Source organism: Pleurodeles waltl, chromosome 3_1 (assembly GCF_031143425.1).
Source record: "Pleurodeles waltl isolate 20211129_DDA chromosome 3_1, aPleWal1.hap1.20221129, whole genome shotgun sequence".
Taxonomy (NCBI): Eukaryota; Metazoa; Chordata; class Amphibia; order Caudata; family Salamandridae; genus Pleurodeles; species Pleurodeles waltl.
In genome coordinates this window covers 610,023,471-610,051,090 of record NC_090440.1, presented here as the reverse complement: position 1 = coordinate 610,051,090, position 27,620 = coordinate 610,023,471, and the positions used below count along the sequence as shown (strand labels likewise).

General features: G+C 49.6%; 1 protein-coding gene across 1 annotated transcript in view; it reads left to right on the top strand.

The window, feature by feature from the left end:
- LRRC56 (leucine rich repeat containing 56) overlaps positions 1–27,620 on the top strand; it is a 623,145-nt gene that overhangs the window by 86,594 nt on the left and 508,931 nt on the right. Inside the window, exons 5-6 of the mRNA XM_069223062.1 lie at positions 22,296–22,383; positions 26,086–26,146. Coding sequence (XP_069079163.1) covers positions 22,296–22,383; positions 26,086–26,146 — 149 coding nt within the window. The remainder of the gene's footprint in view (positions 1–22,295; positions 22,384–26,085; positions 26,147–27,620) is intronic.

Sequence of the window (27,620 nt, the reverse complement as noted above, 5' to 3'; positions counted from 1 at the left end):
ACGTCAAGACTGGGCCAAGAAATATCTCAAGACTGATTTTTCTAAGGTTTTATGGACTGATGAAATGAGAGTGAGTCTTGATGGGCCAGATGGATGGGCCCGTGGCTGGATTGGTAAAGGGCAGAGAGCTCCAGTCCGACTCAGACGCCAGCAAGGTGGAGGTGGAGTACTGGTTTGGGCTGGTATCATCAAAGATGAGCTTGTGGGGCCTTTTCGGGTTGAGGATGGAGTCAAGCTCAACTCCCAGTCCTACTGCCAGTTCCTGGAAGACACCTTCTTCAAGCAGTGGTACAGGAAGAAGTCTGCATCCTTCAAGAAAAACATGATTTTCATGCAGGACAATGCTCCATCACACGCGTCCAAGTACTCCACAGCGTGGCTGGCAAGAAAGGGTATAAAAGAAGGAAATCTAATGACATGGCCTCCTTGTTCACCTGATCTGAACCCCATTGAGAACCTGTGGTCCATCATCAAATGTGAGATTTACAAGGAGGGAAAACAGTACGCCTCTCTGAACAGTGTCTGGGAGGCTGTGGTTGCTTCTGCACGCAATGTTGATGGTGAACAGATCAAAACACTGACAGAATCCATGGATGGCAGGCTTTTGAGTGTCCTTGCAAAGAAAGGTGGCTATATTGGTCACTGATTTGTTTTTGTTTTGTTTTTGAATGTCAGAAATGTATATTTGTGAATGTTGAGATGTTATATTGGTTTCACTGGTAATGATAAATAATTGAAATGGGTATATATTTTTTTTTGTTAAGTTGCCTAATAATTATGCACAGTGATAGTCACCTGCACACACAGATATCCCCCTAACATAGCTAAAACTAAAAACAAACTAAAAACTACTTCCAAAAATATTCAGTTTTGATATTAATGAGTTTTTTGGGTTCATTGAGAACATGGTTGTTGTTCAATAATAAAATTAATCCTCAAAAATACAACTTGCCTAATAATTCTGCACTCCCTGTATAAGTTTGACTGTTATAAACTTTGTAAGAGGACCAGATTTTGGAACCCGTTGAAGCACTGGTTGGGAAGTGGGGAGGTATAAATAGATAAGAGATCCTATGATTATATCCTTACCTCTGCTTTCCGCATCAGAGTTCTGGATGGAAGGTCTGTCCCGGACAGGGGTGACGAGGTCAGGGTCGGAGGAGTGCAGGTGGGTGAGAACCTTTGCTGTCCCTCCTCCCCCCTCACCCCCCTAATGGTCATGTGAGGGAAATTTGGAAGATATATGAGGATCAAAAAAACAAATGCTTTCATCTCTGTTCCCTGCACGCATATGGGATCCCGCTGTAAGAAAGCGGACTTTGTTTGCTGTGACTTGGATGCAACTGTCAAAGCTGCAGCCAAACCACAGCAAACAACTATGTCCCAGAGGTGGGCACACTTGGACATAGCAGGACCTAGTCCTGGGGGGTGATGGTCCCCAGGGCCATCAGTGGCTGTATGAGGGGGGCTGTGCAGCTACCCTCCAAAGAGAAAAACCATGGGGAGGACCCGCCTCACTTTTTTATTATAGGCCCTGGGAGGTGGTGGTGCTGATTCCCCGGGCTGCATGGGGCTAGGGAGGGGGGGGAGGAGGGTGGCCCCTCCCGCACCGAATATTATAAATGCCCCAGGGAGGTGGTGATCCCCGGGGCAGTGAAGAGGGAGACCGTACGACCCCCTTTCACTTAATATTTACAAAGCCCCGGGGAGGTGGTGGTCCCTGGAGTGCGTGGGGGCCATGCGGGCTGCACAAAAAGACATAAATGTCCCAGAGAGGTGGTGGTCCGCAGAGCAGCAGGGGGGGGCCAGGAGGCCCTCCCACTTAAATAATGCCCCTGGGATTTGGCCCATTCAGGGGCTCTAAAATGATGAAGCATAGCTGTTTTTTTGTTTTTTTTTACATTTTTGCCACAGAATCGTGTCCCCGTCGTGCGTCCATGGCAAAAAAAATATATATATTTTCAGCCCGGGGGTGGGGAGGGGGGGTTGTCTTTGGGACCACAGCACCAGAGCCAAGGGGTCAGGGTGTCTGTACCCTGGCCCCTTTTGGATTTTTATGTCTTTTTTTTTGTGGGACTCGGCTGAAACCAAGTCCTGACATGGCTGACAACACTTCAACGGCTTTCTTGTTGAAGTGTTGTCAGCCAAGCAGATCTCAGCATGAGATCGGGATGGGTCGTGAATCCTTCACATCCCTAGATATATGAATTTGGATTTTCTTTAATTTCTCTAAAACCACTGAACGGATTTACACCAAAACTAAAAAAAAAAGGTCGCTTGCTGGACCAGGACCTACTTTTCTGCCAAATTTGGTTTAATTCCTTCCAGTAGTTCCGGCGCTATCACTGTTCAATTTATTGTATGGAAAAATGAATGGGGAAAAAGTGTTTTCGGTCCCCCCTTTTTCTCGCTCCCCACTGTCAAAACCCCCTCCCCCCCCCAAGACGGATCACCCCAAAACTTTCAAGACAGCACCTGATGTGACTAGCAAATTTTTCAAGCGGCACCAAAGATATAGGCAAGTAAAAAAATGATTTTTATATAGAAGCTAGGTCCTAACTATAACTACCTAGTGGCGATTGCCACTAGGTAATATATATATATATATATATATATATATACATACATATATATATATATATATATATATATAATATAATACTCAACAAAGGACACTATTTCAGCGCGCTCTTACTGCCGGTGCAAGTGTCGCAAGTAGACCAAGCCTCCCTTTTAGTTTCCACACAAAAGATTAGACTCTGCACTTCTGGGAACTTAATATATTTAATTTTAATGGTAACCGCATACAAATGCCGAATCCCAATGCGTTTCAACAGTCAAGTCTTTCTCACTGTAAGTGAGTCCCTTCTTTGTGTCTCCTCTATATACGAAAGCCCACTTAGACTACTACGGGGCATTGTGAGACCTGTGGTACATATATAAAGTTTGTACAGAAATACAAGAATAATTATGATAGTCACTGGCAAGGGTATTTTAACTCATCTATGAGTAATGGTATACCAAAATAACTCGAAACATCAAAAACATGGCATTTCATAATAATATCTGTGTCACAGAAGTATGAGTCTTATAATATTGGTAAGCAAATGTTGCCCTTCTTTGGTAATGATGTTGTCTTCACATCATGAACATACTAAACAGCATCTGCAAAGTGCAGAAAAGATAATGTATCACATCTCAGCTTAGTGCTCATAGTCTCAGCTTAGTGCTCTTGTGACACATATTTAATACATTCAGTATGTTTTTATAACACCAGGCTCAGCCACACTAACTTTCTGAGAAACAAAAGGGAAGATCTCAACTAGTTGTAAAACAATCGAGTGTGATGTAGCTAAAATAACAATACATCATAGAGTTTACTTGGGGTTAATATGACCAACATTATGTTGTGACCCAACTTTAAAATATCTCTGCTCATTGCCTTATCAAGGTGAGTTATTATATAGACATATATATCAAACAGTTGAGATACTCCTTTTACCTCATCACTGATTTCTTTCACTCAGCTGCACACCACCACACTATACTCCAAAGCGGGCTGCAGAGATAAGGCAGCAGCATAACAAGATGCATTGTGGGGATATTCAAACTTTATAATTGAATTACATTTCTATAAAAGTGCAAGTGCTCATAATCATTGCGATGCGTGTCGGCACACAAGGCTGCTACTGACCACCATATGCAATAGTGAGATTGATTTTTAAAAAAGAAACAAAGTCACATGACTCTCCCAAACCAATTGAAACAAAAGAGTTCCTACTTATCATCACAAAGGCCCTCATTACAACCTTGGCGGTCGGTGTTAAAGCGGCGGTAATACCGCCAACAGGCCGGCGGAAAGAAAAATGGGATTACGACTGTGGCGGAAACCGCCAACCTAGACAGCCACTTTAACACTCCGACCGCCACAGCGGTACAAACAAACAGCGCGGCGGACACCGCCAACAGACAGGCGGGAGACAATGTACCACCCACCCTATCACAACACGGCTATTCACCACCTTTTCCGGGGTGAAACCAACACGAATAAAAACACGGCGGAAACAGTACACAGAAGGGAAATCACTCACCTCTCCACACCCCACGAGGAACCAGGACGTCATGGAGCCCGAGATTGTAGATACTGCTGGCGATGGTCTTCCAGCTCCTCTATCAGGAGCTCCAACAATGACGGCGACGACCACGGTGAGTACTGCACCTACAACACAGGGAAGGGAAAAGAGAGTGGCACACACATATGCAACACCCCCACCCCCACCCTCACCCACAACACCATACACACAAATACATGCTGCAACATTACAGATACACACCCCAACCCCCCTTGAATAACGCAAGGACAAAAGGAAATGATTGTCACGATTGTAATCAATAAAAATGCATTAGTCAAAAGTCAAAATCTAGTATATACAATTATGTACACCAACTACACAAGTCCGGATAGTGCACCAATCATTGTCCGTGGACCACTGGGCCCAAAATGCATGGGCGAGGCCCACACATGATACCTGACTCCAAACGGAGGGAACACTGGAGGGGCATCACATAGAAAATATACAGGCACCTCAGGGAGGAGGGGGAGAGGGAGGGGGGCACCTCAGCCTGATGAATCCACAACGCCACTGCTCCACGAGGGGGCTCCATGCCCATTGATGTATCCTGGGGAGTGCAAAGCCACAGTCTCTCAAGTCTCTTCAGTGGGTGGTTTGCCCACTGCTTTATCCTGGGGAGTGCAAAGCCACAGTCTCTCAAGTCTTTTCAGTGGGTGGTTTGCCCACTGCTTTATCCTGGGGAGTGCAAAGCCACAGTCTCTCAAGTCTTTTCAGTGGGTGGTTTGCCCACTGCTTTATCCTGGGGAGTGCAAAGCCACAGCCTCTCAAGTGGATAACAGTCTCCACTGGTTCTGGAGGGGACTTTGTGCCAAGAGTGCTTCATCCTGCCAAGGAATGAGGTAGTGGATGAGATACTCCACTGGTTCTGGAGGGGGCTTTGTGCCCAGAGTGCTTTATCCTGCCAAGGACTTTGTTAGTGGATGAGATACTCCACTGGTTCTGGAGGGGGCTTGGTGCCCAGAGTGCTTCATCCTGCCAAGGACTGTGTTAGTGGATGCCTTTCTCCACTGGCTCTGGAGGGGCTTTGTGCCCAGAGTGCTTCATCCTGCCAAGGACTGAGGTAGTGGATGAGATACTCCACTGGTTCTGGAGGGGGCTTTGTGCCCAGAGTGCTCCATGTGTATTGTGGCCGAAACAATACACTCGCCTGGGTGTGTGTGCCACGAGATTGCTGAAGTACAGGTAGGATGATACGCCATGGAGGCAGAGACATACCCCACACTGCTGCGGCTTCACATTCCATATGCAGGTGACAACTGTGATGAGAGTGATGCTTCATGGAAGCTGCCCAGGGTCCTGGAACTCACCACCAGCCTCGGACGACTGACCACTGGGGATGGTAACCATGTCTGCGGTGGTGCCACTGTCTGAGGATGTTGCGGGGCCGCTAGCGGTGCTTGCGGCGGTGGCAGTCGCAGCGGTGCTTGCGGCAGTGTCAGTCGCGGCGGTGCTGGCTGCGGTGTCAGTCGTGGCGGTGCTTGCGGCGGTGTCAGTCGCGGCGTTGCTGGCTGCGGTGTCAGTCGCGGCGGTGCTGGCTGCGGGGTCTGTGTCGGCGGTGCTGGCTGCGGGGTCTGTGGTGGCGGTGCTAGCGACGGGGTCTGTAGCGGCGGTGCTGGCTGCGGGGTCTGTGGCGGCGGTGCTGGCGGCGGGGTCTGTGGCGGTGCAGATGGCGGTGTTCTCTGCCGTACAGGTTGCTGTCGACGTGGACAGAAGGTGTGACACTGGTCCCTCAGTCGGTGCCACTATGCCCTCTCCTGACCTTCCCTTCAGTTTTTGGCCCTTCCCCACCTTTGATGGTGGCGCAGCAGTCTTGCCACTATCCCCTTTCGTTTTCCCTGACCCCTTGGTGGCAGGTGTTTTTGGCTTCTCCCTCTGGGATGTGGGCACCCTTTTCACCTTGACAGGTGGCGGAATGTCCTTGCCCTCGCTCCGTGGCACACTGGCAGCCCTGATGGTTGGCGCACTCCATGACCCCGCAGTTGCTGGCACCACTGTGCCTGGGGATGTGGTGGCTGAGGTGCTGGGCTGGGACCTGGAAAGCCTGGCACTAGGGGAAGGACGGGGGGGGAGGTGTAGGGAAGAGGTCAATATGAGCCAGGAAAAGTTTTTTTAGACACACTGGGACGGGTAGGTGGAGGGGGTTTGGGAGTGGAGGTAGAGGTAGTGATTGTAGGAGGTGTACGTCTGCTGAATTTAGGTGAAGTTGCATGGGATGGAGGGTGTTGTGAGGTGGATGGCTGTTGGGTGGGTGTGTGCCTGCATTTGTGTATGTTGGGAGGAGGGCTCACAGAGACACTGGGAGAGGACACAGGGGATGTGTGAATGGTAGTGGGGGTGGTGAGTGCATGTGAGCGGTGTGTGGCGATGGGCGTGCTGGTGATGGAGGTAGTGGCTGAGGATGTAGTGCATGCAGGTTTGAGTGGAGACGAGACTGGTAGGGAGGAGGGAGATGTGAAGGAGGGGGACACAGTGGAGGCAGTGGATGTTGGTATGTGTGCATGGGTATGATGCTTGTGTGAGTGCCTGTGGGATGTGTGGTGCTTATGTTTGCCTGAGCCACCCTTGTGTGTTGATGTGTGTGCATGCTGGTCTGATGGTGTGCTTGGGATAGGCTGAGGTACAGGGGATTGGTTCTGGGTGGAGGAAGTTGGAGGGGGGAGGCTGGACACAGGGACAATGGCTGGCATCAGTGCTATGGCCAGACCCTGAAATGCTCTCTGTTGGGCTGCCTGACCAGAATGAATGCCCTCCAGGTATGCATTTGTTTGTTGCAAATGCCTCTCAACACCCTGGATGGCATTCAGAATGGTAGACTGCCAACAGTGAGGGATCTCAGGAGGTCAATAGCCTCCTCACTGAGGGCAGCAGGGCTGACTGGGGCAGGGCCTGAGGTGCCTGGGGCGAAGGAGATGCCCACCCTCCTGGGTGAGCGGGCACGGGACACACGCTGAGGGGCTGCTGGGAGGGCGGTGCTGGTGGGGGGGGTGTAGGCTGTACCTGTTGATGCGGGGGGCACAGAGGTGCCCGCCACCACAAGGGAGCTCCCATCAGAGGAGGAGTCGCTGTCACTGCTGTCAGCTCCTGTCCCTGCCGTGGAGCTCCCCTCGCCCTCCGTCCCACTGGTGGCTTCAGACTCCGTTGTTTCGCCCTCCAGGGCCAAGTGGGATGCAGCTCCCTCCTGCTCCGGTGCCAATGCTCCTCCGCCTGATGATGCTATTGCACACAAGAACAGGGAGACCACAAAAAGGGGGGGGCAAGACAGAAGAAACACATGTTCAGTGCATGCAACACCACTACCGTTGGCGGACACTACAGACACAACAGCCCTCTGCACTACGCCATGCACTTATAGTTCCTAGATTAATCACATGCCATGGGGTACACGGCCTAAGTCCGATTGCTGCACACATGGAAGTCACAGGAGCCTGACTAGGTGTTGATGGCACAAACCACTAGTGGGGTTGGGGTGCCACTGAGCCTGCCTTACAAGGGACCTTGCCTACCAAGATTGCCCTGGCCTAGGGGAACCCACTTCCCACCTCCCCCACCCAGATGTCTCGTAATGCGCACAGAGTCAGCTGAATCAGAGTGTACTCACCCCCTTGTGGCTGCTTTGATGCCCTCAAGTGCCCATCCAACTCTGGATACGCCACCGCCAGGATCTGGAACATCAGGGGGGTCATGGTGCGACGGGCACCCCTCCCACGTTGGGAGGCCATCCCCAGCAGGGCCTCCGCCGTCTTCTTGCTCCAGCGGCGAAGGTCCTCCCATCTTTTCCGGCAGTGTGTGCTCCGTCTGTGGTGGACCCCCAGGGTCCGGACGTCCTTGGTGATGGCACGCCAAATAGCCTTCTTCTGGTGGGCGCTGACCTAGAGGAATAGTACAAGGGAAAAGGAAAATCTTTACCCGTCCGGACCGTCATACTCATTGGCCCACGTTCCCACCCTTGCCCTGACGCACATACACTCACCGTCCACACATGCAGGCCTCAGTCGCCCCCCCCCCATTTATCTTCCATCCACACCACTCCAAACAGGCATTGCCCATGCAGCATGCTCACAGTGTACTCACCTGTTTGTCTGGAGGACCATACAGTTGTGTGTACTGGGGGAGGACCCCATCCACTAGTTTCTCCAACTCCTCCGAAGTGAAGGCAGGGGCCCTTTCCTCAGACACATAGCCATTGTCGCTTCCAGACTGAGGTCATAGTAGCCCTTGCAGTGTAGGTCCTCTCCTGTTGAAGGTCAGGTATCAAGTGAGTGAACAGACAGAAAATGGCGGTCACGTCCGCGGCGGTGCATACCGTCACAGCCGGCGTACATAGTCATTGGCTCCTCGGATCCATAGGGTCCAATGTTAACCAATGCAGGATTGCACCGCGGTCTTTGACAGCCTACCGCAACGGTGTACAACGCCAGCGTTACCTCATATCCCCTTGTCCCACCTTACAGGTCAGGCAGCCGCCATTTCAGAGGGCCACATGGCATTAATATTAACTGTGTCACACCAACGTAGGCCTTAAATACGCACAGTAACAGCCACATTGGGGATTAATAAATGTGTGCAAATGACATTTTGTGATACCTCAGTGTTGGCTGACTCACTGCTCGCTGTTCTCGTCCATAGGGCCGTCTGCTGGGGCAGGTGATGAGATGGCAGCATCCTCCTGTGTACAAACCGCTGGTTGACCTGTCGACAATGGAAGAGAGACACGTAATAGCACCCTACAGACTTGATCGTGCAACAGTCTATGAACTGTGTGCCCAGTTGGAGCCAGACCTGATGTCAGCTATCCGCCATCCCACTGGAATCCCCCCTCTAGTGCAGGTCCTGTCAGTACTCCATTTCCTGGCAAGTGGTTCCTTTCAAACAACAGTGGCCATTGCATCAGGGATGTCCCAGCCAATGTTCTCCAACGTGTTGTCCAGAGTGTTGTCTGCCCTGCTGAAACACATGCGCAGCTACATTGTGTTCCGTCAGGTGGAGGATTTGCCCACAGTGAAAGGTGACTTCTATGCCCTGGGACATATCCCCAACATCATAGGTGCCATTGATGGGACACATGTGGCCTTGGTACCCCCCCACAGGAGTGAACAGGTGTACAGAAACCAGAAGAGCTACCATTCTTTGAATGTGTAGATGGTGTGTTTGGCTGACCAGTACATCTCCCATGTGAATGCCAAATTTCCTGGCTCAGTGAATGACGCTTACATTCTGTGGAATAGCAGCATCCCTTATGTGATGGAGCAACTCCAGAGGCACCGTGTGTGGCTAATAGGTGAGGACAAGGACCCTATACAGTGTGAATAGTTGTCTGGGTATGGGGTTGTCCCTACGGGTTAGTGTGTGTCTAACAGTTGTCGCTCGACATTTGCAGGTGACTCTGGTTACCCCATCCTGTCGTGGCTACTGATCCCAGTGAGAAATTCCAGGACAAGGGCAGGGGAATGCTACAGTGAGGCACATGGGCGAACTAGGAGGTTGATTGAAAGGACCTTCGGCCTCCAGGTTCCAGTGCCTCCGTATGACATGTGGTTCTCTCTACTAACCAAAGAAGGTGTGCCAGATCATTGTGGCCTTCTGTATTCTGCACAACCTGGCTTTGCGACGGCAGGTGCCTTTTCTGCAGGAGGATGGTCCAGCTGGTGGTGTTGTGGCAGCTGTGGAGCCTGTGGACAGAGAAGAAGAGGAGGCAGAAGAAGAGGATATCGACAACAGAAACAACATAATCATGCAATACTTTAGTGAGACACAGGTAAGAAGATGTCACTGCATCCCACATCTCATACTATTGTTGGAGCTAGCATAAGTCTGTCATTTTCACTCAGTGTATGGACCCTGACTTGTCACTTTGCCTTTCCATTTCACAGATGTGGGTCCCACTTTGTGCCCTCTGCTATATTTCCTCCAGCCCTACAGCTGTGTTACATCGGTATGTGAACAATTAAATTGACATTGCTATATTCCATGGTTATTGCAATTACACGTTTGTGAAAGCACAGACTTACTCTAGATTGTTTTGTGATTTAAGTGTGTTTATTTCTGTGCAAATAAGTGGAGGGGGTTGTAAAATGGGCAGGGGTGATGGTGGAGGAATGTCCACGGCAGAGTCCAGTCTATTTGTTTCACAGGTGCATTTTCCAAAGGGACATAGGAAGTGGAGCAATGGCAGTTTAAGGATGGACAGGGTGACAAAGTGGGACAGAAGGGTGACATTCAGGGGGGTCTCATTTCTTGGCGGGGGTCTTGGCAATGTTCTCTGTCTTGTTCCTGGATCTCAGGGACCGTTTGCGGGGTGGTTCTCCATCTGCAGGGGTTGGGGTGCTGGTGTTGTGTTCTTGTGGTGGTGCCTCCTGTCCACTAGCGCCGGCGGAGGTGGAGGGCTGTTCATCGTCCAGGCTAGTGTCAGGGGCCCCTTGTTGTGCCACAGTGTCCCTCCTGGTGTTGACAAGGTCTTGCAGCACCCCTGCTATGGCCACCAGGGTGTTGTTTATGGACTTCAGGTCCTCCTTGATCCCCAGATAGTGTTCCTCCTGCAGCCGCTGGGTCTCCTGAAACTTGGCCAGTACCGATGCCATCGTCTCCTGGGAATGATGGTAAGCTCCCATGATGTTGGAGAGGGCCTCGTGGAGAGTGGGTTCCCTGGGCCTGTCCTCCCCCTGTCGCACAGCAGTCCTCCCAGTTTCCATGTTTTCCTGTGCCTCTGTCCCCTGAACCTTGTGCCCACTGCCACTGCCCCCAGGTCCCTGATTTTCTTGGGTGGGTTTGCCTGGGTTCCCTGTAATGGTGGACATACTGCTGCTTGATTGGGTTGGGATCCTGCAGGGGTGTAAAGGCATGATTATTGCATCTGTGTGTGCCATCCTGTGCAATGGGTGAGTGACCCTGTACTCCAGTGCTTGCATTCTTGTCTTGGCCCTTGTGTGATATTTGGTTTGGGGTATGTGTGGGTATCTGTAGTGGACATGCTTTGGCGATGGTTGCCCATGCTTTGGTGTTGCATGCAGGGCTTGGTGTTGGGATGGGTGGGTTGTGATAGTGGGGCATATGTGAGGTGTTGGAGTGATGGGGGTGAGGGTGGGAGTATGTGATGGCATGCAGGTAGGGTGGGGGATATAATAGTAAAACTTTGCCTTACCAGAGTCCAGTCCTCCTGCTACTCCTGCAAGGCCCTCAGGATGCAGTATTGTCAAGACCTGCTCCTCCCATGTTGTTAGTTGTGGCGGAGGAGGTGGGGGTCCACCGCCAGTCCTCTGTACAGCAATCTGGTGTCTGGAGACCACGGAACGCAACTTCCCCCATAGTTCGTACCACGTCTTCCTGATGTCATCCCGTGTTCTGGGGTGCTGTCCCACTGCATTGACCCTGTCGACGATTCTGCGCCATAGCTCCATCTTCCTTGCAATGGAGGTGTGCTGCACCTGTGATCCGAATAGCTCTGGCTCTACCCGGACGATTTCCTCCACCATGACCCTGAGCTCCTCCTCAGAGAACCTGGGGTGTCGTTGAGGTGCCATGATGTGGTGTGGGTGATGTGTGAGGTGGTGTGTGTTGCGATGTGTGAGGGGTAGTGTTGTTGTGTGTTGTTTGAGGTGCGTGGATGTTGTGTAAGTGATGGTGTTGTGTGTCTGTGGATGCTGGTGTTGTTTAGGGTGGTGTCTCTGGCGTGGTATCAGAATTCTGGTAGTAAGGGTTTGTGGATGTGTGTTTTATATTGGATTAGGTGTGTGGGTGTGGTGTGTGTATGTGTGTCAGGTGTGTGTACTTCGATTTGTCCAATGTGGCTGTGTTTTGTAAATGTGTGTGTATTTTGAGCGCAGCGGTGTGTACCAACAATGGAATACCGCAGTCGAAAGACCGCTGCGTGGATTTGTTGGTCGTGATAGTGTGGGCGTATTCCTGTTGGCGTATCGGTGTCGGTTTTGTTATCGCCAGTTTATCACTGACCTTTGGTGTGGCGGACTTGTGTGAGTGTCTGTATTATGGCAGATTCCAAGCTGTGGGTCATAATAGCTGTAGCGGAAATCTGCGGGCGCATTGGTATGTTGGCGGTCTTCTGCACGGCGCTAAGCGGCATTTACCGCCAGGGTTGTAATGAGGGCCAAAGTGTTTAAACATCATTCCTCTATCTATGCAAATTAATACATTCATAATACAATTCAAGTGTCAGAACCTAGAAACGTTTTTGAGAAATCATCAAATCAATAAGTAAACCATTTATCAGCAGCTATTTTTAAGAGGTACCCGAGAATTCACTGGAATCTTATGTATATGGCACTTTGAGATACTTTGGGTGTTATTCTCATGCTTATACCTCTACTAATTTCCCTGTATGTAATGCCGTCTATCACACAGGGACAGACCTCAGTCACTCATACACTTAAGAAAGTTTGTATTAATACTGATGTAGCATAATAAAGCATTAGAATAACAGCACACCTATCCATACTTTCGGCATTGACTAGTAAACCAGTGAGGAGTATACTTGGACATATACCTTACTCATGGATGCCTTTCTAGCAGACATTTCTCCCTCTTCCCTTGAGGATTCCTTGACAGTGTCAAATCAATGGATTCTGAGTGAATAGATCTGGAATGTTATCTCAAAATATGGTTAGTCTAAGACATTTAGTGAGAAACATTTAGGCGCTCATTACAACCCTGGCGGACGGTGTTGAAGCAGCGGTAAAACCGCCAACAGGCCGGCGGTAAAAAAATTGGAATTATGACCGTGGCGGAAACCGCCAACAAAGACAGCCACTTTAACACTCCGACCGCCACAGCGGTACAAACAAACAGCGCGGCGGTCACCGCCAACAGACAGGCGGAGGACAATGTACCGCCCACAGTATCACAACCTAACAATCCGCCACCTTTTCCAGGGCGGAGTCACCGCGGATAAAAACACGGCGGAAAAAGCCATTTCAAAGGGAAAACGCTCACCTCCACACACTCCACGAGGAACGACGACACCATGGAGCCGGAACTCCATATTCTGCCAGCGATAGTCTTCCTGCTCCTATACGAGGATCATCAATGCTGGCGGCGAAGACCGCGGTGAGTACTGCACCTACGACATAGGGGAGGCGGGAGGCAAAAACACAGGGACACACACAACCAACATCCCAACCCCCACCCGAACCTCACCCAGTACAACACACACACCAATGCATATCTATACATTACAGTAACACCCCCCAACGCCCCCTTGGAAGAATGCAAAGACAAAAGGAAATGAGTTGAACCATTGTAATATATCAAAATACAGTAAGCAAATATATACATATATATATATACACATTAAACAAAATATACACCACGAGTAGTAGTGCAGGTAATGCACCATTCATTGTCCGTGGACCACTGGGCCCAAAATGCATGGGCGAGGCCCACACAAGATACCTGATCAAAACGGAGAGAACACTGCAGGGGCATCAGATAGAAATACAACAGGCACCTCAGGGGGTAGGGAAGGGGGGGGCACCTCAGCTGGATGAGTGCACCACGCCAGATCCACGAGGGGGCTCCATGCCCATTGATGTATCCTGGGGAGTGCAAAGCCACAGTCTCTCAAGTCTCTCCAGTGGGTGGTTTGCCCACTGTTCAATCCTGGGGAGTGCAAAGCCTCAGTCTCTCAAGTCTCTGCAGTGGGTGGGTTGCCCACTGTACCATCCTGGGGAGTGCAAAGCCACAGTCTCTCAAGTCTCTACAGTAGCTGGTTTGCCCACTGTTCAATCCTGGGGAGTGCAAAGCCACAGTCTCTCAAGTCTCTGCAGTGGGTGGGTTGCCCACTGTACCATCCTGGGGAGTGCAAAGCCACAGTCTCTCAAGTCTCTACAGTGGGTGGTTTGCCAACTGTACCATCTTGGAGAGTGCAAAGCCACAGTCTCTCAAGTGGATAACAGTCTCCACTGGTTCTGGAGGGGGACTGGTGCCCAGAGTGCAGCACACCCTGTGACGGTCCCAGCCGCAAATGGGCTAGCGGTGCATTCCATGGCGGTCTTTGCTCTGTTCAGCGGTCCCTGGCCTATTCAGCGGTGCTTGAGTTGCCAGTGTCAGACCTGTTCAGCGGTGCATTCCATGGCTGTCTTTGCCCTGTTCAGCGGTCCCTGGCCTGTTCAGCGGTGCTTGCATTGCCAGTGTCAGACCTGTTCAGTGGTGAATTCCATGGCGGTCTTTGCCCTGTTCAGCGGTCCCTGGCCTGTTCAGCGGTGCTTGCCAAGGCGGTCCTTCATTGCCCAGCAGGCTGTGGCTGGCGGTCCTTCATGGGTCAGCTGTGCTGTGGCTTGCGGGGCCCTCCTGGCCAGCTGGGCTGTGGCTGGTGGTGGCCTCCTGGCCAGTGACTCTGGGGCTGGCGGTGGCCTCCTGGGCAGTGACGATGGGGCTTGCCTCCTGGGCAGTGACTCTGGCGGTGGCCTCCTGGCCAGTGACGATGGGGCTGGCCTCCTGGGCAGTGACTCTGGCGGTGGCCTCCTGGCCAGTGACGATGGGGCTGGCGGTGGCCTCCTGGGCAGCGGGATTATGGCGGTCCTCTCCGCCGTGCTGCTCCTCCCAGACTTTGGAGATTTCTTCTGCCCCTTCCCCACCTTGGGAGGAGTCACAGCTGAGTCGACACTCCCCCCGGGACCCTTGTGAGCGGCTTTGCAGGCTGGAGTCTTCCCCCTCTCCCACCAGGCATTGTCCAACTTCCGGTGCTTCACAGGGAGGGGGGGAGGGGGGGGGGAAGGGGACTGGCTGTGCTGTGGCTCCGTGCCACACTGGCTGTCCTGGTGGCCGGTGCACTCCACATACCTGTAACAACAGGCACCACTGGTCCCGGAGATTTTATGGCTGAGGTGCTAGTACGGGACCTATGCTTTGGAAGGGGGGGTGGTGGGAAATAGGTTAAGGGGGGCCAGGAAAAGTTTTTGGGAGACACTGGGACGGGTAGATGGAGGGCGTTTGGGAGTGGAGGAAGAGGTGGTGGTTGTAGGAGGTGTACGTTTTGTGGATTTGGGTGCAGGTGCATGGGCTGGAGGCTGTCGTGAGGTGGATGGCTGTTGGGTGGGTGTGTGCCTGCGTTTGTGTATCTTCGGAGGGGGCATCACAGACACATTGGGAGAGGACACGGGACGTGTAAATGGGAGTGGGGGTGGTGAGTGCACATGAGCGGGGTGTGGTGGTGGGTGTGCTGGTGCAGGACGTAGTGGCTGTAGTGGTAGTGCATGCAGGTGTGAGTGTAGACGAGACTGGGAGGGAGGAGGGAGACGATGAGGAGGGGGACACAGTGGAGGCAGTGGATGTTGGTGTGTCTGTATGTGTGTGATGCTTGCGTGAGTGCCTGTGGGATGTGTGGTGCTTATGTTTGCCTGAGCTTCCCTTGTGTGTTGACGTGTGTGCATGTTGGTCTGTAGGTGTGCTTGGGATAGGCTGAGGTACAGGGGATTGGGTCGGGGTGGAGGAAGTTGGAGGGGGGAGGCTAGACACAGGGACAATGGCTGCCATCAGTGCTGAGGCCAGAGTTTGCAGGGTTCGATGAAGAGCAGCCTGACCAGAATCAGTGCCCTCCAGGAATGCATTTGTGTGTTGCAATTCCCTTTCTACACCCTGGATGGCATTCAAAATGGTAGACTGCCCAACAGGGAGGGACCTGAGGAGGTCAATGGCCTCCTCACTGAGGGCAGCAGAGGTGACAGGGGCAGGGGCAGAGGTGCCTGGGGCGAAGGAGATGCCCACCCTCCTGGGTGAGCGGGCATGGGGCGAAGGCTGAGGCGGTGCTGGTAGGGGGGGTGGAGGCTGTACCTGTAGAAGTGGGGGGCACAGATTTTGCCGCCACCACAAGGGAGCTCCCATTGGAGGACGAGTCTGTGTCGCTGGTTGCAGATCCTGTGACCGCCGTGGTGCTCCCCTCGCCCTCCGTCCCACTGGTGTATTCTGAGTCCGTGGTGTGGACCTCCATGACCATGTGGGATACAGCTCCTTTGTGCTCCGGTGCCACTGTACCTCCGCCTGAGGATGCTGATGCACAAAAGAACAGGGAGACCACAAAAAGGAGGGGGAACGACAGAAGAAAGACAGGTTGAGTGCATGGCTCACCGCTACCGTTGGCGGACAATACAGACACAGCAGCCCCCTGCACTACGTCGCGCTGTTGGGCTCTACAGATGCAATTCCTGGGATATGGCCTACATGGCTATTGTCGACATCTGCACACATAGATGACACAGGGGCATGAATACCTGTACTTGGCACTCTACAGAAGTAGGGTGGGGTGCCACATGGCCTGCATTACGGAGGGGCCTAGCCTACGGAACTCGCCCTGGCCTAGGGAAATCCACAGCCCTCCTCCCCCACCCAGACACCTTCACTGCGCGCAAAGTCCGCTGAATGATGTTGTACTCACCCCTTTGTGTCTGCTGTGATGCCCTCAAGCGCCCATCCAACTCAGGGTAGGCCACCGCCAGGATCCGGAACATCAGGGGAGTCATGGTTCGACGGGCACCCCTCCCACGTTGGGAGGCCATCCCCAACTGAGCCTCCGCCATCTTCTTGCTCCAGCGGCGAATGTTCTCCCATCTTTTCCGGCAGTGGGTGCTCCATCTGTGGCGGACCCCCAGGGTCCGGACGTCCTTGGCGATGGCACGCCAAATATCCTTCTTCGGGTGGGCGCTGACCTACATGACATGTACAGGGGAAGAAGAGAAGTCATTAACAACTGCACCGTCTAAGTGAGTGGCCCACATCCCTACCCTTGCCATGTGGCACATGCATTCACAGTCCTTCATGCACGCAGAACTGTGCCCCCTTCATTCTTACAACCAGCCCTCTCCACACAGGCATAGCTCATACAACATGCTTCCTGTGTACTTACCTGTTGGTCTGGAGGACCGTAGAGTAGCGTGTACTGGGGGAGGACCCCGTCCACGAGCTTCTCCAACTCCTCTGCAGTGAAGGCAGGGGCCCTTTCCCCAGACGCACAGCCATTGTCTCTTCCAGACCAAGGTCACAGCAGCACTTGCAGTGTAGGTCCTCTCCTGTCGAAGATCAGGTATCGAGTGATTGAACAGATAGAAAATGGCGGTCACGTCCGTGGCGGTCACGTCTGCGGCGGTGCGTACCATCACCGCCGACGTACATCATCATTGGCTCCTGGGACCCATAGGGTCCAATGTTAACCAATGCAGCATTGCGCCGCGGTCTTCGACCGCCTACCGCGACGGTGTACAACGGCAGCGCAGTTACCTCACATCCCATTGTCCCACTTTAGAGGTCAGGCAGCCGCCATTTCAGGGGCCCACATGCCCTAATTACCAACTGCGTCACACAGACCTAGGCCTTGTCGCACAACACAAATACAGGCCACATTTTTTTGTGTATGAATGGTGTTCTGTGTAGACTGTGGGTACATACCTCTGAATTGTTTGACTCTGTGGTCGCTGTTGTCATTCCTAGGCACTGTCGGCTGGGACATGTGAGGAGATGGCAGAATCCTCCGGTGTACCGACCGCTGGTGGACCTGTCGACAATGGAGGAAAGACATTTGATCATCACCTACAGGTTTGACCGTGCCACAATCCAGGAACTGTGTGCCCAGTTGGAGCCTGACCTGATGTCAGCAATCCGCCATCCCACAGGGATCCCCCCTCAAGTGCAGGTGCTATCAGTGCTCCATTTCCTTGCAAGTGGGTCATTTCAAACAACAGTGGCCATGGCATCAGGGATGTCCCAGCCTATGTTTTCCAGCGTGTTGTCCAGAGTGTTGTCTGCCCTGCTGAAACACATGCAGAGCTACATCGTTTTCCCTCAGGTGGAGTATTTGCCTACAGTTAAAGGTGACTTCTATGCCCTTGGACATATTCCCAACATCATAGGTGCCATTGATGGGACCCATGTAGCACTCGTCCCCCCCCACAGGAGTGAACAGGTGTACAGGAACCGGAAGAGTTATCATTCGATGAATGTGCAGATGGTATGTTTGGCAGACCAGTACATCTCCCAGGTAAATGCTATGTTCCCTGGCTCTGTGCATGACGCCTACATCCTGCGAAATAGCAGCATCCCTTATGTGATGGGTCAACTCCAGAGGCACCGGGTGTGGCTATTAGGGGACTCTGGTTACCCCAACCTGTCATGGCTACTGACCCCAGTGAGGAATCCCAGGACCAGGGCAGAGGAACGCTACAATGAGGCCCATGGGCGGACTAGGAGGGTGATCGAACGCACCTTCGGCCTCCTGAAGGCCAGGTTCAGGTGCCTGCATATGACAGGTGGATCCCTATTCTACTCACCAAAGAAGGTGTGCCAGATCATCGTGCCCTGCTGTATGCTTCACAACTTGGCTTTGCGACTACAGGTGCCTTTTCTGCAGGAGGATGGTCCAGAAGACGGTGTTGTGGCAGCTGTGGAGCCTGTGGACAGTGATGAGGAGGAAGCAGAGGAAGAAGACATTGACAACAGGGACTCAGTTATCCAGCAATATTTCCAGTGACACACAGGTGAGAACACATTCCTGCCTACTACAAGTACTTTCACACTTCTACCTCTATCCTGTCTGTCGATTTCAACCAGTATATGGTAACTGAGTTGTACATTTCCCTTACGGTTTCACAGGTGTGGTTTCCAACGTGTGTCATCTGCTTAGATTCCTCATGGACTTGAGATGTGTGACATAGGTATGTTGACATTACATTTGAAAACACATTTTGTCACTGTCATTGCTAATACACATTTTCGAAATCTGACTCCAGATTGTTTTGTGCTTCAAGGGTGTTTATTGAAGTGCTAAATATTGGAGGGGGGTTGTAACATGGTGAGGGGTGATGGTGGAGGAATGTCCATGGCAGAGTCCAGTCTATTAGTCTCACAGGTGCATTGCCCATATGGGCATAGGAAGTTGAGCTGGGGCAGTTTAAATATGGACAGGGTGACAAAGTGGGACAGTGGGATGACAATCAGGGTGGTCTCATTTCTTGGCGGGGGTCTTGGCATTGTGCTCTGCCTTGTTCCTGGATCTCAGGGACCGCTTGTGGGGTGGTTCTCCGTCTGCAGGGGGTGGGGTGCTGGTGTGGTGGTCCTGTGGCGGTGCCTCCTGTCCACTAGCGCTGGCAGAGGTGGTGGGCAGTTCATCGTCCAGGCTAGTGTCAGGGGCCCCTTGTAGTGCCACTGTGTCCCTCCTGGTGTTAAGTATTTCCTTCAGCACCCCTACGATGGTGCCCAGGGCAGAGCTGATGGTTATGAGTTCCTCCCTGAACCCCAAATACTGTTCCTCCTACATGCGCTGGTTCTCCTGAAACTTGGCCAGTACCGTTGCCATCGTCTCCTGAGAGTGGTGGTATGCTCCCATGATGGAGGAGAGGGCCTCGTGGAGAGTGGGTTCCCTAGGCCTCTCCGCCCCCTGTCGCACAGCAGCCCTCCCAGTTCCCCTGTGTTCCTGGGCCTCCCTCCCCTGGACCGTGTGCCCACTACCACTGCCCCCAGGTCCCTGTTGTTGTTGGGGTGGTGGGTTATCCTGGGTTCCCTGTAGTGGTGGACACACAGCTGATTGACGTGTCCTGGGGACGGAGGTATGGGCCCGCTGGGTGGGTGCTGTGCTGGTGTTACCAAAGGGTGGAAGCTCTGTGGTGGCCTGTGACTGGGTGTGGGGAACCGACTGTCCTGAGGCCCACGATGGTGATATGATAGTTAAGATTTAACTTACCAGAGTCCATTCCTCCACCGACTCCTGCGAGGCCCTCAGGATGCAGAATCGCCAAGACCTGCTCCTCCCATGTTGTTAGTTGTGGGGGAGGAGGTGGGGGGTCCGCCGCCAGTCCGCTGTACCGCGATGTGGTGTCTTGAGACCACGGAACGCACTTTCCCCCCGTAGGTCATTCCACCTCTTCCTGATGTCGTCCCGATTTCTTGGGTGCTGTCCCACTGCGTCGACCCTGTCGACTATTCTTCGCCATAGCTCCATCTTCCTTGCAATTGAGGTGTGCTGCACCTGTGCTCCAAATAGCTGTGGCTCTACCCGGACGATTTCCTCCACCATGACCCTGAGCACCTCCTCCGAGAACCTGGGGTGTCTTTGCCGTCCATGGCGGTGGTGGTGGTGGTGTAGGTGATGTGTGGGGTGGTGTATGTGGTGATAAGTGTGGTGATATGTAGTGGTGTGTGGTGTTTTGTGCGTGGAAGTAGTGTGGGTGATGGTCTGGTGTGCTTGGTAGTAGTTTGTAGTGTCTCTCTCTGGCCTTCTTTCTGTGTTTTTGTCGTAGGGGTTTGTGGGTGATGTGGGTGTGTGTTTTATATTCTATTGGGGGCGTGGGAGTGGTGTGTGTATGTGTATCAGGTGTGTGTATTTTGAATTGTCCAATGTGGTTGTGTTTTGTAAATGTGTGTGTATTTTGAGCGCAGCAGTGTGTTCCGCCAATGGAATACCGTTGTTGAAAGACCGCCGCGTGGATTCGTGGGTCGTGATAGTGTGGGCGTATATCTGTTGGCGTGACGGTGAAGGTTTTTTTTTCGCCAGTTTATCACTGACCTTTGGTGTGGCGGACTTGTGTGGGTGTCTGGATTTTGTCAGATTCCGAGATGTGGGTCGTAATAGCTGTGGCGGAATTCCGCGGCCGCTGCGGTGTGTTGGCGGTCTTCTGCGCGGCGGTAATCGTCTTTTCCCGCCAATGTTGTAATGACCCCCTTAGTTTGAAATAAACTGTTTCCATATTGTACATTTATTTTAAAACATTTGCAGAAGCTCTGCTATAAATTGGCTCTTGCCCGCCAATCTTGCGGTTTCCCCACCTCATTTAGAGTCGAGAGAACCTCTAGGTTTCCAGTAGTGTAACCTCAGCTTTCTCTTCTGTTGGAAACCCTTGTTCTGGTGGTCCTAAGCCCTCTGCCCCCACAAACAGGACTTATTTGAGATGTGGCGACTGTCCCCTAACTCCCTGCCTAGGTGTACCATTTGAGGCTCAGCAGACCACACCAAACCAGGAAAAGTAATACATTGTGCAAACTTGCATGGAGAAAACTCCTTGCAAGTCATGGACATGATTATTTAGCTTTTCTGACCTCTAACTCTCTTTTTATGGGGGGTGGTTTCTGGAAGCAAAATGAAATGCTCAACAGGCCAAAAAAATCATCTATTGTGCATCTGCTGTCCTGACAAATGCACTGTAGGCACACAGGTACCTGCCAAACAGGGAGGGATATCTAAATATGGCAGGCCACCCTCTCACCTTAAGTAAAATAATTATATTTTACATGTTTGAAAACAAAGATTTTATATCTTTTTTAAGCATAGCCTGACCAATACCATAACCTTAAAAATTACTGTCTCTTTAACTTGGAAAATGTACTATCCTCACTCCAGCCTCTGCCAATTTGGAATTGGAGTCAAGTGAAGGTAACTATAAATTAAGGCAAATTTGAACTTTTTGTCTAGAATCTAAGGGCCTTATTTAGAGTTAGGTGAACGCAAGTAATTCACAGAAAGTAGCGGATGTTCCGTCCATTGAATCGAAAATGCATAGATTTCAGTGGCACTCTAAATACAGTTGATGGGACTTCCACCACACTAGTGTTAACATAAATACATTTCAAACTAAATATTTCAATCTATTTGCTTAAAAGCAAATCTGGACTATCTGTCAAGTGTGAAAACACTAGCTGAAAGTAGTCACCAACTAAGCACTAGCGAAACGAAAGTCTACATCCTGACTGAGGCTTCCACATTATAGGGAAGTGATCCTCGTATCTACTGAGTACTGCAGAAAGCTAGGTCATAGTATCATATTCGGTACAGAGATGATCTTTTCTCACCTATCCATAATTTTATCTGTGAAAAATACAAACTGAGTCCTCTGATCTGGGGCAGTTAATGCTTTTGTAAAGGGTACAAATAACTAAGTCAAATCTTAAGCCTGTGTGTTGAGGGCTTGTGGAACCACATTTAAAGGTAAGTAACTTGTTGAAGATTTACTCGTAATTCAGACTTGATTCTTGTGTAGAAGACATATTGTAGCACATATTTAAGAAAAGAAAAAAAATATATGAATTTGTATACTGAAAGCAGAGCTCACCATACATGCATTTATGCTTTTCCATGCTTATAGAGGCCAAAAACATGTTATCAAAAGTAAAGCATTGTTTTAGGTCGCATAAGAATTTTTAACAAGTTAATTTATTTAATTTTTTTTATTGCAGCAGGGTTTAACTGGTTTTGATGATCTTCGCCAAGTAAAGACCTTGGAAATGTGTGTAGATACTCGAGAGAACAGCTTAGGCAACTTTGGTGAGTCAAATAATGTTGACTAATGTAAAGTTAGTCATCATCATTCATATTGTGTTTATGATTTGAAATAGTTGGATGAGCTCAGAAAGCTTAGACTCTAAAGCTTTTACCCTTTGAAGGTTTCACCTAATGGAGAAAAGCAAGCCGGTATGGTATGGACGAAGGAAGATGTTTGTTATGGAAACAAATACTAGGAATGCATGGTAGTATATTTTCAGGGAAAGACCCAAAAACAAGCCCTCTTGAAGACTGAGAGGATCTAGAGTTAAGTGCTTATTTGTTTGATGGAAAATACTTGCCTTGGTGAGCTGATGTAGCATGCTTTTGTGGAGTTTACATACTGATACTTAGAGGCTGTTGTGTTTTGTTGCATTTACAGAGCACACACTGACAAAATACCTAGCGATAATGCCTAGCTTTAAGGTATTTTATGTAACTAGTGTTTAGTGTATACATATATTCCTCTTCAGGCAATTATTTTGCTGGATAATGCCACATGTTTGCATTAACTCAACATTGCATATATACATTGTGTCAAAGAAAAGCTAGCCTGCATATTCAGAGCTCCCTAACACCTTGTACCTCTGCTCCATGTAAGTGAATTAACATCCTTGCCCGTTATCTTCTATATATATATATATATATATATATATATATATATATATATATATATATATATATATATATATATATATATATATATATAATAATGTAGGGAGGGTGGTCCAGCTTTTTCTTGCAGACAGTACTGTTGGAACGGGAATGTCCCCTTCATGGTATACAGAGATGGTCCCCTGTCCTGATTGACCCAGCGGCATGCAATTAATGTATTCTGACTTTTTGTTGGCCCTGAAAACATGCTAATCTAGTGTGTGCACTGTGGGCTAGGCTTGGGCATGATAATGCCTAGTTTTAAAACTTGTATTGTGACCCGGAGGGGTGCACCAAGTGTGCCATCATAACCAACATGGGACTACCGTCCGTGTCCTTGGTTGACGAAAAAGGGTGGTAACAGCGTGCCAAGTTTTGTGAGTTATTAGTCCTGCATGTTGAGTGCCTCTATGTAGGATGAATGTGTAGCATGTGCATGGTAACCTGAATGCATGCATGCTGAGAGTCTGAGTGCTGGGACCTGTGTAATCCAATTTGGATGGCCCCATGTTTAGCGTGGCACAAGATAGAAGGTGGATACAACCACTGCACAAAGTGAACGTGTTTTGATTGCATTGCTTGTTTAGATACTGGAGATCCAGACAATGAAGTGACAGAAGATGGAGACAGAGCTGCCCTTAGAAATTCAGTGACGTCCTTTTAGCAATGAGCAGTTGACTATTTCCTAAGCACATCCATTTTGATGGTTGTTAAAAGTGAGGATATTTCTAGGTAGAACCTGTCTAATATTTCCCTGATATCTGCTTCAGGAATGCTGATGACAGCCAGGTGCAGAGATCTTTGTGCTTTTGTATGCTAACTCCTGTTTGAAGCCAACCTCCTCACTACGTGCAGCGGGAACTTTCACATTGTACAAAGGCTGTGTCTGCAGTACAGCTAGAGAATGACATGTGAAAAGAAATCAATCTGAAGGTGTTCTAAAACCTAAACAGCGGATCCACTTCCCTTGTTGGAAAATTAGTATAAAAGTGGGAACCTTACAATCCCATTTTGCTCCAGTTCCAAGTTCTTTTTGTCAGAGGAAGGATGTTATTCGCAGCGTACTCAAAGAGCTGCAGTTTAACCAGGGCTGATGTCTGCATGACAGCCAGTCTCCCTTAGGTGACGGGACAGCATCCTAAGTCTGCACAACATGGTGAAGAAGCTGAAGGTTTGTCTAGCATCTCAAAGTCTACCTGCCTGCTTAGAGAGAGAAGGAGAGTTTGTGGCCTTGCAGGAAGACATACTGTCCAGGAGGAGAAGCCCACCTGTGTTGCTGAAGTGATGAACACCCAGAAGCAACTGACTGCGATCAGGAGCGGGGCCGGAACCGATCCATCTTGGTCTCTCACTGTAATTCCCATAATGGACTGTGTAAAGAAATCAAGTTCAGAAGTAACATTGTTCCATCTGGCAGTCCTTTTTTGTGCCTTAAGACTGTTGCTGCCATTGCCTGACATTGGTTTACCTGATGAGGGAGCCTTCGTCACCACTGAAGTGGACACATATTCTCAGCCTGGGGGAAAATAACTGCTGAAGATGATCTCTTACCTGAAACCAGTACGCAGACTGCATCTGCCAAAGATAAGCAACTGTCTAAAACTGGTCCAGAGGCCACACCTGCCAAATGCAAACCCACACTGAGCAGGCCTGTTTCACTGCTCCACCCCCAGCAGTCTGAGTCCAAAGGAATGCGGCCACCACTCTCCCACATCTCAGGAGCTGAAACTGAAGATGCGGCTCTGATGAGCACACCCATCAGTGCAGCACAAGCCACATGCCCGTGAGTCAGTAAAGCGGGGCCGAAACATGAAAGACTGAATTGATTCCACATAGTTAAATCTGTTATGAGAACACCAATGGTTGCCAGTGTGATCTCCTTTGCCAATGAATATACTTTTCCATAACTCTTCGTAGACATTGGAAGAACTTCCTAGAATGGGGAGAGGGCATCGTTGTGGGTGTAACATTGGAACATGAATTATAAGTGAGAGTGCAATCCTGTAGCTTAGCCACTTTTAATCTGTGTAATATTAAATACCTTTTTTTTTTTACCAAGATAAGCACTGGGCTTTACAGTATGTTATTGTATTTGTTGTTTGTTGAATTCTGAACTCTTGACTCCTCCATACTACCTACTTGATGACTCGCCTTCACTACCATGAAAGTCCAGTGCGAAGGCTGAAAATGTGGCCCACGCTACAGAGTCATAGTAAGACGGACCCTGAGACACCTGTGGCAAATAACCTCAACCCCCCACGTTGTGGGCCAGTTGTTCCTGTATGCATACACATTAAAATGTCAGAAACTCTCCTCCCGAACCTCCTTGCAAAGGTCCCTAACTGACTAAACCATCTTGCCCCTGCTCCTCACAGACAAAGGATGTACAGGATAGCAGGAACATTCCTGCCCTCCCAGGTGCAGCAGAAAACAAAAACAACCAAATAAAAACAAAGAAATCCACAAAACAGAAAATATAGCTTACTATGAAGCCAGTGGGTATTGAAGAGCTTGTACCTTGAGCAGACACAAGTCTCTGCTCATCAGTGTGTAAGGAGTGAAACCAGGAAACCATATATGAAGGTAAAGTCCAAATTAAAGCTGCATTTGCAGAATTAATACCCGTACTACTTCTGATCCATTAACATGGAATAGCCCTAAGAAGTGCAGTGCTCAAGATAGAAGAATAGCAGATTATATTTTATCATTTACACAAATCAAGATTTTATCCTGGTCTTACAAAGAAGGAGTTTGAAGAAAGGGAAGAACTTGTATCTAGAGATAGCGAATGCATGAACACTGAATAGTAAAAGGAAAATATGTCCTCTTTAAATAGGGCTGAAGTAATTAAACTGGCCAAGTTGGCATTTTGTGTGCATTAGACGTTACCATTACTTTCTTGGCACAGTCTTTCTGTGGAAAGAAAGTATTTTGTTAATGTCCTTCATGGATGGAATCTTCTGTCAACTGGCAGTTATGATGTCTGGCTTGTGGCTACCTTCTTAATACCTCTTACTTGTTGTCTATAAAAATTTGCCTTTGTTTCTTCAGGTGCCTATCTTCCTAAACTGAAACAACTGAAGCTAAACAACAGCCTAATTGTGTCTGTAAGGTAAGATAGTGCATCTTATTCTTAATTATTAACACAATCTGGTGCTGGGTCTTCTTATATAAGTGATTAAATAATATAGCTATGTTTTGCCCTGCAGGTTTGCACTACACCCCTTTAATATTCACTTCTTCTAGTAATGTCAAACACAATCTATAGTTTTCCATTATTTCGTTTCTATTAGGTAGAAAACTGATCAGGATCCAAGCTTCTTTTGAACTCATCCTTCTTCTCTTAGATCGCTATCTTTAAATTTTGCACCTTATGTGACAGAACCACAGTAACTCATTTATTATGTATCAAGTTACTTTTAAGAATGTTAGTGAATGTTTTGCTAACATTGAATTGGTTTAATGTTTCCATACATTATAAATTGTATTCATTAGATTTTAGTGCATTTTAAAACAATTAAACATATAATTCCCTGTGTGTGAAATATCCTGTCAACCTTAAGGCTATAAGCACAAGTGCTATTTTGAATTGTCAAGGGAGCTATTAGGCAAAAATGTGTTGTGATTAGTTTTTTTTTGGCACTTAATAGACCCCATTTGGAGGGACCACGAGGCAGGCAGGGGCTACTGGGTGTCAACAATGGTATCAGGGGTTGTTTGCAACTGATGTCCTTGGTTCGTCCTATGACTCTCTAAACTGGGACAAATACAATCCTTTCACACTTGACTCTCAGGGTAGCGAGGGTGAGCAGTCATAGGCTTCTCAGGGAAGGAGTTTAGGCCGTTCGAGCTCAGCACACAATAATCAACAAACAAACACAATAATTAAAAAATCCAGCCCATTGCTTTTCCTTTGAGAAAAAAGTAATTTTAGTCCCACAGCAGCAGTAAATATTATACAATCCAACTTTGTATACAGGATAGTGACACTGGGTAAGATCTTCCCTTGCAGGTCTACACCTGCCGAGTTCCATGCCAGTCCCACATGGGTGACCCTTCTTAGGCTGGTTCTCCTCTCAAGCAGTCTGGTAAAAGCATGAATCAATCTGAGGTGCAGTGGTATGTTTCTCCCACAAGTCAAATTCACACTCATTTCATGGATTTTTCAGTTCTTACTATTTGGTAGTGTGGCAGGTAGATAATAGCCTTATATTCGTTCCTTCAGAGTGGATCTGGTGACCCATTCCACTCCTGTGGTGGGGTCAGGCGGGGGTACCGGTAGTCCAAAGCAACCTGGGGTAGGTTAAGCACGGGCCACTTCTCAGTCTGCATACCTGTCAGACTTAGTCCTTCACCGCAGCGGCCCTGGCTGCTCCTGTTTCCTCTGGTGGCGATTAGGTTATGGACCCCGCTGCTGGGTAGGTCTGATGTGGGCTGCGTCTCGATCTGTGCCTCCATCCAGCTTGGTTCTGCGGCCTCGGCACAGCCGCAGCCCTAGCTGCTCCTGTTTCTTTGAGTGACTAGTAGGTCTGCCTGAGCAGACGTATGAAGGAGCAGAGTCAATCAGGCTGATGTCAAATGCACCC